We start from the raw sequence: 16,613 nt of genomic DNA, 5'->3' as shown, positions 1-16,613 counted from the left end.
TCGTGCCTGGGGCTCCTCCTGATCTGGCTAACCTGTCTGAAAAAATGTAACAAATCAACTTACCCTTCCCCTTCAGCTCCCCCCACCCCCCGCCCCAGAGGTGCATACAGGGCTCCAATCACCCCTCACCCCACAGTGGATTTGAAAAAAACAGGTGTCCTCTGTTCAATTTTGAATGTGATAGGAGACCATCCTGCCATGAATTTGACTCTCCTGAACTTCCTGGGCCTCCACATGTCCTCCTCAGTGGTGGAAAAGGTTTGTTTCAGGTTGAGGGGGTGGGGTAGGGGGTTTGTTAGCTGCTCCCAGTATTGTGACTGAGTTCCCAGATATTGGGGCCAAATTGGGTTGCCATTCATTAATAATGCTCACAATAAGATTAAATCATTCTGGAAAATCTCATAAAATCCCCCTAAGTACGCTCCAGTGGCTCTTTCCAATCCCCATCATTCAGCACTTGGGGAGGTTTGGAAGGAGAAGAAAATTGGTTTCTTTGCTTTTAATGCTGCTTTGAAAAGATACTCAGAGTTTGTCATGCGTGACATGTCACATGTTTAATGTGGACTTGCTGGAAGTCAGGGGGTCTTTAGCGTGTGATATTTATGGGGAATATTAAGTGCAGAATGAGGTCCCTCCAGCTGGGGAAAGTTGAAAGAATAGGAGGCCCAGGCCCGGGCTTGTTTGCAGCATCAGAATGACATAGGATTAAGAGTTTGTAAAACAAGGCGAGGGGTTCTCATTGGCCAGTAATAAATGTAATCCTTGGAGGTAATTTCACGCAATTTGCTTCTGCTCCATGGAAGGGTCAAATGAGAAAAAATTACTTAAAAAAGAGTTCATTAACAGGAAGAATGGTACTGTTTCTCGTATACCATCTAACTGGCAGCCTGGAGGGGGGAAATGAAGCCTTCTTACTAAACAAAAAGCCAAAAATCGACAGAAAAGTGATATTGACCACAAATAAATAAATAAATCCTCCCCTCGGGCTTCTCTTGCACTCTTCATCCACAACAGCCTGTCCACTCCAGGGAAACTGCTTTCACTTTGAAAGCCTGTGCAAGTCTGAGGGGTTGTGCCTGTAGGTCTAGAGAAATGCCCCAGAAAGTTCCAACTGGGCCTTAGTAAACCCGGGAAAAGGAGTGTGCGGTGGGAATGGTAGCTGGGGGCCACTTCCCATGCCCCAGACCCGGACTCTGCCTGGGAGAGGCACTCTGGCAAGTCTAGACCTGGCTAAGGTGGTGACAATCCACAGGACAGACAAAATTCAAAAAGCAGCTGGGGCTGGCGACCCCCCTTGGGCACGATTTTAGCTCAGGACCACAGGGTCTCTTGGACGTGCTCATGCAGACCCCCGCCAGAACTGTCCTACAATGGCGCGGCGCCCCAAGGACCCTTGACCTCTGCCTGAGCCCGCACCTTCGCTAAGGCTGCTAAGAGACCCAGCTCCCCACCTCCTGCTAACAGGGCGCGCGCTACCAACCTGGCCCCGGAGACGCGCCCGCGCCCCCCGCGGTTGCTTGCGTCTTGGCGGGGCAGCGGTTCTCTACTCCGTGAGCCGTGGTAGTCACGCCGCGCAGCCCCCCTTCCCGCCTGCCCCTCTCCCCAAAGGTCCGGCGCGCTAATTGCTGCAAATTGAAACTAATTAAGCTTCTCTTCCCTTTCCCATCACCCTGGGAGCATTGGCGAGACCCAGCCCCCGCGGGCGAGCTTCCACTGTGCGGTCACCCGAAGGGGCGCGGGCAGGGTCCTGGAGAAGGGGGGAGCTACGGTTCCCGCCGCGGGAGGGGTGAGCCCAGGGGGTAAAAGAAGCCAAATCTGTTTGGGTCTCCTTGCTAAACCTGAACTGTTTGGATTTAAAAAAAAAAAAAAAAAAAAAAAAAAAAAAGTATACATTTCCCAATGTCTACGTAAGTGATGTAATGACATTTGTCGAGTTAAGATCTGCCACTCGAATACCCGTAGCTGCCTTTCCATCACTCTTCCCGCGTGTTCTCTCTCTCTCTCCCTTTCTCTCTCTCTCTCTCTCTCTCTCTCTCTCTCTCTCTCTCTCTCTCTCTCTCCTATTCTCTACTCCCTCCTTCCCCCCCGCCCTACTAGGGTTCCACCGAGCCCGCCCCCTCAGAAGCCAGCGCCTCAGCCATTACCTGTCATCTTGGACTGCGCACTTCCTTGCTACGTGGCACTTTCCACGAACAGCTTCCTTCGCCTTCCAACCAAGACTCCGCTTGCTTCAAATTTCTCTTTTCATGGTTTTCAGCAACACCTACTATACACCCACCTAGCATGGAGCCCACTCTCCAATCTTCCTGCCCCAGGATCCTCAGCTCCAACTGTGACAGACCTGTGATGCTCTTTACAAGCACCAGTGCGGTTGTCCTTTTGGGGTCACTTTCAAACCAGGAGCTTCTGCCTGGAAGATGCACGTGTATATAAACTCAGGAGGTGCCACTGCAGCAGAGCTCGCCTTTGGTCCCGTGGGGGTGGGACAAGTCCTGAGGGGACTGTCCCCTCAGGATCTCCACAGAGCATTCACACTTCCTTTTGTTAAACATATATTTTTTTTTATTTTGAGCGTGACACTTCTCCACTAGATAGCAAGGAAAAGTGATAACAATTACACATTACACAAAAGTACTGTACCATTGCCTTTATCTTGAAGGTTTCCGAAGCCTCTACAGTTAATAAGTTAAATAAAGGGCTTGAGTACATAAATATTTGTCTAGGAACCCTACCGTATCTACAACACAGTAAGAATCTACAAGAGGACAAACTTTTACCATACCACGCTGAGTGCAATTGCGTTATAACATTTCAAATATACAAAGCTCTGTTCTTTTTTTTTTTTTAATAACAATGGTATGTACAGAATCAATAATCACAGTTTGGTGACTTCAACAGTCCATATTCTAGCAGAGTATTTCCCTTTGGTTTGATATAAAAACCTTGGTTGGTGTATGATAAAGAAGAGAACAAGAACGAGACGCCCCTTTCCTTTAAGTGCACTGTTAGCTATCTTACAGATTCGCATTCGCTTCCCTGGCCCTGGCGTCTGTCTAGCCGGGCCGTGCTTAAATCAACTTAGAGCGCCAAAATGCTATTCAAAAGAAAAGCTAAGTGGGGTATCCGGAGGAAGAGAAGGTTGGGCTTTTAATTTTTAAAACTTCAATACTAGGCATATTGGGGAGAAACCCTCCCGGTTATTTTCACTAAGGTAAAAACGGGAGAGTGGACGGTTAAGTTGGAGTGACATTGGCAGTGGCAGGGATAGGAACAGGGACAGGGACAAGGGCAGGTGGACAGCCAGCTGAAGAGGTGTCATGTCCTTTAGCGCCAAGAGCTGCCTTGTCCGCGTCCAGGCTGCTGCGAAGGCGGCTGCGCTCTGTCTGTGCCGTCTTGGGAGTGAGCTGGTCCTCTGTTTCCATTTGGTCTTGAGTGGTGCTGAGTGAGGTGACCTTTCAGGGCGCGCCCTAGGGGCGCAAGGGCGGAGGGCAGCCTTTAGCACACCTCCTTCCCCGTGCTGGTGCCGGGCAGGATGTTGAGCTGCGTGAGCTGCGCGGCGTGCTCCTTAGCCTTGAGCCTCAGCGCCGCTATGCTCGATGCACGTCTGTCTGCGGCGGCGGTGGCCGGGTCGGCCAGCGCGCCCGAGGCCACTGCGCCCTCCACCGCGGGTGTGGGCTGTCTCAGGAGCGCAGCCGCGGTCGACGCGCTGGTCAGGGGGGCCATAGTGGAAAAGAGCCTGTGGGGAGAGCAAACAGCGCGGTCACGGCCTCGTGAGCGAGGGGAGCGCGGCTCCCGGGACAGCGAGTCCCGCCACCTGTCACCCAGGCAGCGAGGAGCAGCTGGTAGAGTCCGGCCCCTGCTGGGGCTCGGGTTGAAAGTGAAGTGGGCTGATGGCTTTGCTGGAGGAAAGAACCCACCAGGAAAAGAAAGCTCAAGGGGCCCTGCAGCCCAAATCACAAGGCCCAAGGGGGTGGATTCTGGGGTTTTGGCTACGAAAACTTGTGTCCTGAGGTCAGCTCCTGGAGTGATGCTGTTGGAAGAAGAGCAAGTGGAAAGGCAGTGGAGAGACAAACGGGATGGAAAGAAGTGGGGTGAGGGAGTGGAAGAGAAGGAAAAAGCAAATGGTGGAAGAGGGTCCAGAAAGTAGACTAGAAACTGCCCCAAGACCCACCCTGCAGACTTCGCACTCTCTCTGGGCTCCTTCTGAGTGTGAGCCCAGGAAAAGCTGCCCTAGTGCTGGCCTTCTGGTCCCCCAGCGCTGGCGGAGCACCCTCCTTCACGAGGCTAAACTGCCAGAGTCCCCGGGCAGGGGTACTCGGGTGGCCGCCTGTTGATTTCCGCTCCACAGGCGGCTCGGACCTTCCCGACGCCCCTCAGCCCCGCACAGAGACACCCTTTCCTCACCTCCTTTTTTGAGCCCCAGATGCCTCCCCCAGATAGTTCTCAGGGTCCTGAGCCCCATGCACCACTCAAGTCATTGCCTTATCCTGGGACCCGTGCCAGTGTCTGTGCCACCACCTCCGGGTGGCACCGGGATTACTCTTGTGCGGGGGGGGGGGGGGGGGAAGATTGCTCTCATCCCTTCCCCGCAACACCCCTCCCCGCCCCCACAGCTGAGGCCGGAGCTCCCCATCCCCTCATCTACACCTTTGTGGCCTGGCATGTTTTTCCAACCACCTCCCCAAGGACTCCTGCTCCAGCCTCCCAGCCCCGCCCCCGGGATTGAGAAATTCAGAATTTCCTCAATTAGAAATGAGCCCACCTGGGCTCTTGGAGCCCCAGCTCCTCCTCTCCTGCCTTCTCTTCACTCACCATGCCACCCCCCCCTCCTCCCAACCTTGAGGAATCTCCGGTGTTTCAGCGGGGGTTCGCCTGGTTTTACTAATAGACATTTGTTGGTGAGGGGGGAGTAGTTAGAAGACACAGGACTTTATTTTGTTTCCAGAAAGAAATGATAATGGGTGACCTGGAGGGGACATAACATTCCCTGGTTTTATTAGGTAAACTGAGGCACCCCACTTAACTGCACTTAAAGGCACTTGCTAGGTATTTTCATAGTTTGGTACATTAATTTTCCCTCAAGTCGTACTTTCAATTTTCCTGAGGATAATTTTTTTGTTAAGTAGCTGCGCAGTTGGATGGATCTATTATTTCTTTGTTCTCTCAAAGAGAGATCATTGAAGCTGCATTCAGATTTATTTTCACCGCACTTTCCAACTTAATACTCCCCTCCTTTGTTTCTTTGTCTGTGTGATTATACAGATTTTTTATTTCATCATTCAATGTTCGCTTAAAGAAAGGGAGTTATATACAATGAGATGGCTCTTTTATTTCGTTGTCTTGTGCCGCTGTCGGGGTCGGGGTTTGCGCATATGGGGGTACTGTTGGCATCGGGTCATAAGTGATAAGAACAGAGAGTCTGGGGAAGAAGAAATAGTTCTGTGCACTTGAAGAGCCTTCTGGCTCCTGGGCTCCTGTAGGGGACCCCAAGTGTGTCCCTCTTGCTTGCCAAGCTCTGCGGCTTGCAGAAGGACTTTTACAAGACTTTTAAAGCCCTCCGAGCTCGGTACCTATACCTGTTCATTCAAACAGCCCTGGCGGAGGGATACCTTCAAGCCGTACTTTCTGTACACTTTCATGAACACTTGTGGTTGTCACGGTTGCTACTGTCAATTGCCCTTCCCTACGTACTCCTAACTCGTTGTCCTCAAGACCTACTTTTTCTTTTCAGTACAAGTTAGAGGCCATTTTATTGGATTTAAAGTCACTGAGGTTGAGATGTGTATAGCCCCCTCCTGCCTCCTCTCTGACCTCAGCATCTGCTTGTGTAGGAGACAGACAGATTGACAGACAAACAGAGCCTTTTAAGGCTGTAGTTACCTGCCAAATGCTGGGCTGATGAAGGCCGGGTGCCGGAACACCGCTGCTCCTAGGAAAGTGCTCAGGCCCAGCGGCGCCCCGCTGGGCGGCAGGCTAGCAGAGCCCGGGGGCGGAGGTAGGCTCGGGAAGGCTGCTGCAGCCGCTGCTGCGGCGGCGGTCCAAGCCGAGTCAAGCGCAGGGTGATGCGGGGGAAAGGGGCTGGCGTCCAGGTAGGGGCTGAGCGGGTGGGTAGCTGAGAGCGGCCCGGGAAAGGGCAGCCCCGGGGGGTGGGTCTGCGCGCCAGCCTTCTCCCGCTTGCGCCACTTGGCCCGACGGTTCTGGAACCACACCTGCAAAATGAAGAGAGGGGCCCGGTTGGCTTGGCTCTAGCTTAGAGCTTTCTCTCCCTCCTTCTACTGTTCCTTCTATAGCCTCTGTGTGAAAAGATGCTCAGATTTTAATTCAGCAAGAACCACTGAACAAGCAAACCCTTAAACGTGGGGTCTATCTAGCCCAGGCTTCCAAGACTCTGGAAAGTTAAAACATGGGTTCACTAAGGTTGCCAGGTCTGGGCTGACCCTTCTTTACTGCAAGACTTCACTTTAAGGTCTCTTAAGCCTCTCTGGACCTCAGTTTTCTAATCTGTAAAATGGGGCCAATGAAACTGTTCTAAGACTCTAGTGAGAATGAGTGTAAGGCAACAAATAAAAATGCACAATGATGAATATTGAGAATGGGCATGCATCAGGCCATGGACCATGAGTCTGTTCTGCGTACTCAGAGATGTTCACATATTTCAGGTTTACCCAACAGCCTGGGCAATGTTTGCTCTCTCTTAAAAAGCAAAGTAGGGAGGCTGTCTATGTATTCTTTGTAAACGTAAAATAGCTACTCAACACATAGATGCACTGTATTGGGGTCTGGGGTTTGGATAGGATTGAGATTAAGAAGAGACTTGCTTCCAGAAAGTGCATTTTTAGAGGGCTAGTTCTCCATGAAATGAAAAAGGAGGTCCAAAGTAGGCTCTCTGCAGGGACTTTGTGTGACACATCACTGACTACTGGGAGGAATCAGGCAGGATCACCTGAGCACAGGAAATCAGAGGGCAGGGTTTGCCCCATTTAAGAGCAAACACCCCCCCCCTCGGGGGAATGTTCTTTCACTTGGTTCTTTAAATAAGGTAGTTCCGGGCTTGGAGGAGGTTTCCAGCCTGAGGTATTTTCCTAATTGTTAATAAGAAGCACTTTGAATAGAGACCTTTACCTGAAACATGGCAGCCACCGTCATCTAAAAATATCCCCCAAGAGCATGAAATCATTTTTATGTGACCTGCTCATCACTCCCACAGCTCAGAAGCTATGTTCCTTCTCCCCAGAAGGCATCAATATTTTTAGGGCTGAGTTTGTGACTGCACATGAGTCTAAAAGTTAAGAATGAACACTAGGGTTATACAGAATTATATTAAAATACAATGTGAGTTATCACAGAGGAACATTTTTTATTATTATTCAAAAACATTTTTCAAATTTCCAAGCTGGCTGGGAGTGAATTGTACTAGCAGCTAAACTTGGTTGAACTTCTATACAGTCATCTTGGGCAAGAAAAAAAAAAATCAAGAATCCAAACTGGTTAATTTACTTAAGGTTCTCCGGAAAGGGACCCATACATTCATCAGCCTTCATATAAGCCATGTATGTATTATAGAAACGCTCTAGCTTTGAGACCCAAGGCTTAAAAAAGTTAGACTGTAGTTAGATTAGACTGGGTGGGTAGCTTTCTCACATCCAATCTGTCTAGACAAGAATATCCACCATTTTTCCATCACAGGGAAAGGAATAAAGGAAGGGAAGTGGGGGCAGTGGAGGCAGAAGGGCCTTAAATAACATGGAATCCTTTCTAAAGAGAGATCCTCCGTCTCTTGGGCTCTCTGGCTCAACTGCAATTATCAAGATGTCCCCTGCAATTCCTCATTATTGAATTAATACCTCTGAGGCCCCCAAAGGTAAACGAAAGGACTCTGATAATTCATATTCACTTAATTACATCTTCTCCAGTGAATAGTGGGGAGAGGAGAAGGGGAGGGGGCGCTCTCCTTCTTTTAAAAAGTTATTTAACTTTCCCACGACTTGTTCCCCTGAGCTGAAAATGTGGAGTTGCTGTCACATCTCTGTTTGACAATGGAGAAATGTGTCAACAGAAAGGAGGGAACAAGCCTCATCATTAGCCTCTAATGCAAGAAGCTGTCGTGTATTAAATGAGCCATATGGAATTTATTGTGCTTTATCAGCGCTTGATTTTGACTGTAAAGTGATTCACTCAGCTCCTAACCCGAGGACATCTGTTTTCTCTTGGCCATCGGGGCTGCCCAGTGTTGATCGTCTCTTTGGTTATGAGGCCTGGGTTCGGAAATGCACTCTGGTATGGGGCTGCAAACACCTTTAATAGCATTGCACTCACTCCCTATTAGATCAATGTGGGCTCATTGCTATAAAAAATGGGAAATCAAATAGCATTAGCCAGCTCCTTGTGCAGGGCGGAGGGGAAATCAAACAGCATTTTGCCTTCAAATGGCCCTGTTTGTTCTAGCACTAAGTGGGCTTTTATGAAGCCCGATTGGAGACTTAATCGCAGCCAAATACCTGCTTGGAGCTGAGCGGATTTGTCTAACAACCAAATCCATGCTCCATCCTATTATTTCAATCAGAGAAGTCGGCTGGTGTATTGTTTTCCATAGGGGCCTTGGGTACCAGGTTGGGGTAGGGGGCTGCTGAGTTGCACTCTCAGGGACTAGAAAAGCCCCATTTGATCCTGAACTACTTTAAGCTACCAGACCCAGAAATCTTCCCCTCCTATTTTCTAGTTTGAAGTATCTTTTTGTGTGTGAGTGCTTGGGTCTACTTTTCAGATTTGGATTCTCTTCATTTTATTCGAAGGGCAGCCCTCCGCCCCTACCCCACCCACCCTAGCCCTCCTCTTCCCCATTTTGGAGCTCACCTGGACTCGGGCCTCAGTCAGGTCCAGCCTCATGGCCAGCTCCTCCCTATAGGAAAACAACATCCAGGCAGGTCAGTTAGGCCCCAGTAGCCCTCTCTCAGTCATCTTCCCCTTCACGACAGCTTCTTCCAGTCCATACCCCAAGTACATGGGTATGACTGATCTTTGCCTCTAGTATGCCTACTATTTGAAAACAGAAAGAAAACCCAGCACAGTGACAGATACAAAATATCATACATTATATTATATCATATAATGTGATGGGGGTTGAGTCCATAAGTCTTCAAACTTAGACAAATGAGTTTTGTCTCAATCTCTCTTAGGATAGAGTAGGGTGGGACACACACACACACACACACACACACACACACCCTGTGCTCATTACCCTGTTTTATCCAAATAGTAAATGGAAGAAGAGTTCAGCAATGAACTACAATTTTTGTTTTCTGCCCTCTTGGCTTTGTTTTGCTTTCTAAAAAAAAAAAACAAAAAAAAAACAAAAAAAAAAAAACAAAAAAACAAACAAACAAAAAAAAAACAAAAAAACAACCTCTCCCTTTCTACCCCTCTTTGCAGCTCTTTGCCTTTCCTCCTCTCCCCCTCCCCCTCAACCCTCCCTTACCCCTTAGGTCACTCTACCCATTACCCTCTGGAGATATGTTAAGCTTGTTAAGAGTTCAGTGGGGTAATTTTTCGATTAAACAAAATTCTGCGCACCTCCTGACTCCAGTGCCCACTACAAACCCTGCCCATCTCAGGGGAAGTCAATTTAGCTGAAACCCTACCCCGTTATTGCAGTTATTACTGCGACAATTAAGGCAAATAGGAAACCATTAAGATGCTGTAAAACGGCTTACGACCTGTTTACCGAAAATATGAGCGCGCCGAGAATAATTGGCTCTCTGCTCCCCAATATGAAAGAGCAGGGCTGCTTAAGCCTAGGGCCTGGGTCTGTGCTGCCCGCCGGACCAGGGCACCTGAAACTTCTTCAGCATCAAGAAAAGAATCAGTTTACTAAGCATCTTCCTCTGAACACTCTTCCCACCCCTCCCCTTTGCAGAGAGCACCAGCAAATCTCAAACTCTAGCTAGGCCTGCTGAGCTGGAAAGAAATGGGGTTGGGGCAGTGAAGAGAAGTTGCTCAGGTTTTGTACTTTGGTCTCCTCCACATGCTAAAAAGGGCAGACTTGGATGCTAAGCGACACTGTCTCCTTTCCTTCTTTTTAAGTACACATGTCTGATAAACGCAGAAATAAAATAAGATAAAAGCCGATGGTCCCGTTAGCTACTTGTTAGCACACGCTGACTTTGAGTTTTATTTCCGTCTTCAAAGACTCAGTGACCCCGTGGAGGACCACGTTTCAGTGCGTCAAATTTACTTTTTGGTTGCTTCTGGCTACGAGTCTGGCAACTGCCAGACCAACTATGTTTTGGAGTTGGCTCAGGCCTTGAGTCCTAAGCAGAGATTTCTCTGCTTCAAAAGGACAGGCATTCCCCCCCCCCTCGAAAATGCACATTGAAAAGCTGCACACGTCTCCTGCGAAGGAGGAGCTGCCGGGCTTAAGGAGCCCGCGAGCCTGGCACTCACAGGTCTCATTCTCCGTTCTCACTGGGAGGCCTGTCTCTTTCTTCTCTCATTTGCCCCTAACCCTGGCTCCTAGTCCTAGCCAAAATCTTGGCCTATGGGTGGGAAAGGCTCCAAGCCTGCTCTTACCCCTGAGTCGGCTGAATAAGCAGGGGCTCCGAGGCACCGCTATCCCACCGGTCCAAGTTTCTCAGAGAAGTGCAGAGACAAAATCTTGCCCCCACCCCCACCTCAGCTGCTTGATTTACTGTCTGCCACGTTTCCAGAAATCATGGTCCATCCCAACAACCCGTTTCCAGTAAAGTCATGTTAGGTGGGGGCATGGGGATGGGGACAGAGACACAGAGGAAGAGTCTGGCTGATGCCTTTCTGGTGTACAAACAGTAAACACTGCTTAGTTCTGACTTCTTCAGTTATTTCAGGAGTCCCCAAGTGACAAAAACTCGGATCTTTTTAAAGGTCTTCTCTGAAGGCAAGGGCTCCAGTTTTCCTGAGAACAGCGTAACTGATACCCACTAGACTCTTGGGCCACCGGGCGGGGGTGGACAGTGTACACAGTACACGGGTCAAAAATAGCGCCTGCTCTCGGGCAGTGTTTCCTGTGCCTGGCCAGGATCTGGCCCGAGCCTCAACCCTGGGAACAGCAGTCCGTGTGTGAGCGTTCAATGTGGCTGCTTTGGTGCTCTTTGGAGAGGCCGTTTGGCTCTAAAACTTGTCATTTGGAAACATTAAAGTTTTCGGAACAGACAGAAAGAAACCACACCAACAGAAACTTAAAGCCCAAGTGTGTGTGTGTGTAAGTATTGGGGAGCCAAAGGATCACATTTGGCCAGGCGTCCCCTGGGCAGCTTCCAGGAGCAAAGAGAGGTTCCCCGACTCTGGGGAACCCCCTCTATTCCACCCTCCTAGGCCATTCAGCCCCAGCAACATACCTGGTGAAGACGTCAGGGTAATGAGTCTTCTGGAAAGCCCGCTCCAGTTCCTCCAGCTGGTAACTGGTGAAGGTGGTGCGGTAGCGCCTCTGTTTGCGCTTCAGCAGCCCCTCCTCCGAGTCGCTGCCGGCGGACAGGCACACGCTGTCCTCACCATCCTTGCCCTCGGCGTCCTCCGGGTGCAGCAACAGCTCTTCCTTAGGCGACAGCTCCCCGCCCTCGGTGGCCACTGCGGCAGCAGCGGCAGCGGCGGCGGCGGCCACTGTGCCGGTGGCGGCCACAGAACAGCGCCGGGGCTCTTTGAGCAGCGCGCGGGCATCATCCTCCAGCAGCTCCTCCTCGTCGTCCTCCAGCAGCTCCTCTTCCTCATCTTCATCTTCCTCATCTTCCAACAGCTCCTCGTCGTCGTCCTCGGTGCCCGTGCCACCACCCGCCGCCGGGGCACTGCCGGGGCCGCTGGCCGAGCTGAGGCGCTCCTCCGGGTGCGCGACGCCCCCCGGGCCACCCAGCTCATCCAGGGCGGGCGGCGGTGGCACGAAGGGCGCCCCGTTCTCGCGGTACGACTTGCTGCGACTGATGCTCACCTGCGGTGCCTGGCTGATCTTGAGCGTGTCCCAGGCAGCGGCGGCGGCGGCGGCGGCGGCCACGGCCCCTGCGCTGTCCTGACGCTCCCCTGGCCGTGCAGTTGGCGGTGGCGGTGGAGGAACCTCTCCACGGGGACCTGCGGTGCCGGTGGCCGTGGCTGCCGCGGCCGCCGCTGCTGCCGCCGCCGCTGCTGCCGCCGCTGCGCCCTGGAGGAGGCGGCCCCCGCCCGGGCCATACAGGCGCCGCAGCTTGGGTGGCAGGTGCAGCTCAGCCTCAAACGGGGCGCTGCTGCTCTTGGGGGAGCCTGCGGGCAAGGAAAAGTGGTCAGCGCGCTAGCCCGACCGTTTGTTCCCCAGCCTCGCAGCTGTTGGGAGCCGGCTGCTTTGCCGCCTCCGTGTCCCCTAGCCTCGGATTCAGCTCTCCTTCCTTGCTCACTTTTCATGATTTCTTTTTTCTTTTTCTCCTCTCATGAGCCCCGGTCCCGCCTTTTACCTTCGTCCCTTCTCTTCTTTCTTATTCTGCTCTTTATTTCCTGTTTTCTTTCTCATACTACTCCTTTCGCCCCCCCCCCCACTTTCTTCTCTTTCTACTTTCTCTCCACTCCTTTTCCTCATCTTTTTCGCCTTTACTTGCCTTTCTGTTTTTTCCTTCATGATTCTACTTTCCCTCTTTCTTATTTCATTCCTTTCTCTTTTATCCTCCTCTCCATTTTAGGGTGGGGCTAATTTAAAAAATCGAACAACTTTTTAAAAATCACCACTACTCTGAAAACTTCGTGCTCGACCTATGCCAGCTGTTCTGTCTCATGGGCCCCAGGGTAGCAAGAGAGGTGCTGCCCCGCGGGCGACCTCTGCGGGGCGAAGCGGCCTGGGTCTCAGGACCCTGAGTACCCACCATGTCCCAACAGTCCACAGCGGCAGGAGGCAGGGTTCCCTAGCCCAAAATGGCAAAGGAAAAACAATTCTGGAGAAAATTTGGTAAGAAATGTCTGGAGCGGGGACAGGGGTGGGGCTCAACAGGCACAGGCCGCTCCTTCCCTTGGAGGAAGCGCCTGGCACAGGTGCCCTTGCAGGCTAAAAAAAGAAAAGGGAAAAAGTCAGTTTTATTTTAGAAAGGCTCATTCTCAGCCTTTCCCTCCGATCTTCCAAATGGTGTTGCTGCTGGATCACTGGTTTCAGGGTTGAAAAGACACCAACACTTCTTTGCCTGCAACCCTTCTGCATCCAGCTCAAGGGGAGACTTGAGTATTAGTTCAGAGGACCAAATGACACTTGTTTTGGATTTTTTAATTTCAGAAAATAAAACACTTTAGATATCTCAACTCTTTAAAAAATTAACACAGTAGAGAAAAGTAGCGCCCAGAAGCTATGCATTTCACGAATTTCAAATACAGTAAGTTGCTGTCTGGAGAACCCTGGGGTAATGTTTTCTGCAACACTTGCATTTAAAAGGTCACCAATAATCTACGATTAAAAACTAAAAGGAAACGCAAAACACTGAATATAAAGAGATCTTCCCAAGGAGAAAGGCCAAAGTTCACCTTGCCTGAAGACACCACCACCATTGCTTAGCTTTTGGGGTACTTGAAGTAGCTGCTTTTTAAGGATTTAAGAGCATCTGCTGTTTCAGCGCTATTTGGGGCACACCCAAGGGCACCAAAAGGGACTTTTAATCGCATCTAAGTATCTAAGAGTCCCACCCCCCAAGTGAAGCTGGGCCCCTGCTTTTTCTGGAAAGAGAGGTAGAGACGGTCCCTCTCTCTAAGGCCCCAGGCCGTAGAGTTCTCCCTTCTCTTTCCTGTGTCTCCAGCTTGACAAGTCTCAGATCCCTGGTCCCCAGTTTCAAACATTCAAATCAATGCCCAATGTCCTTTTGCATGTGCCTGTCCGGCACAACCTTACCTTGCATGGCTTTTTCCTGGTCAGCGCGGCTGGCCAGCGGGGCAGGCAAGCTCTGCGCGGCTCCCAGAAGCCTCATTTTGCATGGGCTTCTCCGGCCCAGGATGCTGTCGATGCAGTAGGAGGAGAGCAAAGTTGGAGATTTACTCTTGCACTCGGGCCTCTCAGAGCAGCCCTCTTCCTGGTACTGATTGCTCATGGCTGGAGCTTTTTCCACGGGCTCAGAGAGCGGACTTCTGCCTGCCTCTCCTGGCGAGTAGGATGAAAGAGTGTGTGTTGGGGATGGGTTGGATAGCTGATTATAACAGGTATTACTGCGATCTTTGTTCCTTTCTGTCCCCTCGGTTGCGGGCTCCCACCCTGACCTCAGCCGGAGCTTGTCCTCTCCGCGCTCAGGACAAGCGGTAACAAGTGTAGTGAGCGGCGGGCGCGAGCTCTGGTGTCTCTCTGCTCCACGTGCTGAGAGGCGCTCTCTGATTGGCTCTCGACAGAGGCCGGGCTGCGTAGGCCTACCGGCAAAGCACAAAGCGCGAACTGGATTCTGGAGGGGCCAGCGAGTGTGGGGGCAGGGGACTAGCAGCTGGCACGCACCGGAGCCAAATTTCCTTTTCTTTCTTTCTCTTTCTCCCCTTTTAAACTAACAGCTTTTAAAGTTTGCTATCGTTTTCTTGTCGCTCCTTCTTGTCCTTAGGGTTACTCTTAGTTGTAATTCATTTGGGTGCTAGGCTTGTGAGTGCCACTTGGACTTCGGGCGCCCCTTCCACTATCCAGAGGACCTAGCTCCCTGGAGACGAAGCTGTAAGACTCAAGTTGAGATCTACCTGGCGCTTTTCAATGCGGACTTTGTCCTCCTTGGACAGAGTCTTGACCTCAGCACTGTTCAGTCGCCATCCTCTCTAGGACCCATGGACCTCCGACGTGCCAGGGGGAACCATCTGCTCTCTGAGCGTTTGCTTTTCTCTTGTGGCTCAGAGCCTAGAGCTATTTGTCTATCCAGAACCTATCTGTTGCTCTCTTGTTAATATCAGCTCCCAACATTCTGTCTCCGTTTTTAACTCTGGAACGGGGGAAAGGCCCTTATACACAGAGATCTGCTAAAGGCAGGGTCTTCCCTGGAGTATCCAGAGAGGTGAAAGGGACGGGGGGGGGGGGGGGGGGGAGAGAGAGAGAGAGAGAGAGAGAGAGAGAGAGAGAGAGAGAGAGAGAGAGAGAGAGAGAAACCAAACTGCCCAGAGCAGAGACTGGGGACAAGACTGGTCAGAAGTCTCTTTTCTCTTCTGACACTTCTCACTCTTTCCCACTTCCCCAAATTTATCTTGGTTAGGCCATCAGCCGAGCCCGAGCCCTTGGGGTGTGAAAGTCCCTACACCACACCACAGAAGTGTGATTTTCAGTTTCCTAGGACAGAAGGGACTGATCTTCACCTTGAACCAAGTCGAAATGCCTAACAGTTTGAATCCTGTGACCTGGCCCCCATTAGCAAAAGGGGTGGAGAAGAGTATTAAGGAGAGCTGGTTTCTTCTCCAACAGCTCCCAGTATTGGACCCCGCGGAGAATCTACGCTCAACCCTGAGTGAAGTTGGATGGATCCCGGAGAGGAACCAGCATGGACACCCTCACTCCCTAGGTCCAGGTTCCAAGAGACAGCTAGGGCCTTGACTTTGGCGGGGTGGGGGTGAGGGAGGTGGGTAAGAGGTCGGGGAAGGGGAATCCACGCCAGGTTTTCCTCTCTCAGCCCCTTCAATGTGTCAAAGAGAAAACGTTTTACAAAGGATTATACTTGAATCACTTACAGTCAGTATTTAAAAATACAAGGATACCTAACTGGGATTTTTTTCCCCTTAGCCATAAACATCTGCATAACTCCTGGAAGCTAGTGGGTGGGTGGCAGATAGATTGGGCTAGCTTGGCAGGCGTTCTCAACACAACTTTAGGGGGTCCAGAGTTGGGAGCAGACAGTTAGTACTACTAACACCACACTACTAGTAGTAATAGTAAAAACAGAGCAAAAAGGATTTGTCTCTGTCCCTCCACGCCATGGTCTCTTCGGTGTTTTCCACTGACTTCTCAACACATTTTTCCTACCCTCGTGGAGGAAGAACAGAGGAAAAGGCTGCGAGTTGCCTGGACATTTGGTTTTCTTTATGCCCTCTCTGAGATTCCAGGATACCTGGAATAGGCTTCTGTGTTTCTTGGGTTCTGTTTGCATCCTCCCCTTTTGATGTTTTAATATGGCTTCATCTAACTTTAAGTTAACAGTATGTTCACCACTCCTGCTCCCCTCTCTGGCCCTTCCTCGCCTTGGGATCTCAGAGCAGCCCAGAGAAATAAAGACTCTTGGGTTTTCCTCAAGCTTCCAGGCAAAGTCCCACGCTGGCGTTGGCGTCCCGGCGGGTGATGTCTTGGGGATACAGAGACACTTTTCCCTTCCCGGCAGAGAAATCCGCAAGACCCGGCTGCCCGGTGGCTCCGTGACTTCAGAGTGGGCTCCGCACACGCAGGGAGTGGGGTGAAAATGAGTCCAAGAAAGATCGTGTTAAATTAAAAGGGTCACAAATGCAGACATCACGTCTGAACGCCCAAAGGGGTTTCAGACTCTCCATGGAAGACTTCTTAGCCTGCATCCTCCTCCTCCCCCTCCGCAGCTGTTCTTCTTTTAAAAGAAGTCGGACTTTCTGATGGGGGTGTATTCTAATTTTAATCACCCACCATAAAGGGGGAGGTTAACATAGCATTTCTGATTCTGACTTAATGATCCCTG

At 50.9% G+C, this 16,613-nt stretch overlaps 1 protein-coding gene across 1 annotated transcript; it reads right to left on the bottom strand.

Annotated features, from left to right (window-relative positions):
* Positions 1-2,577: 2,577 nt before the first annotated feature.
* Positions 2,578-14,249, bottom strand: Arx (aristaless related homeobox). Its single transcript, XM_034486045.2, has 5 exons — positions 13,856-14,249; positions 11,370-12,258; positions 8,854-8,899; positions 5,881-6,209; positions 2,578-3,736 (listed from the first exon to the last, which is right to left on the bottom strand). Exons 1-5 carry the CDS (start codon positions 14,049-14,051, stop codon positions 3,496-3,498), a joined length of 1,701 nt encoding a protein of 566 aa, XP_034341936.1. The 5' UTR covers positions 14,052-14,249; the 3' UTR covers positions 2,578-3,495.
* Between the last annotated feature and the right edge of the window lie 2,364 nt (positions 14,250-16,613).

The sequence above is a fragment of the Arvicanthis niloticus genome, chromosome X, assembly GCF_011762505.2.
Source record: "Arvicanthis niloticus isolate mArvNil1 chromosome X, mArvNil1.pat.X, whole genome shotgun sequence".
NCBI lineage: Eukaryota > Metazoa > Chordata > Mammalia > Rodentia > Muridae > Arvicanthis > Arvicanthis niloticus.
This window is presented reverse-complemented; position numbering and strand designations above follow the sequence as displayed.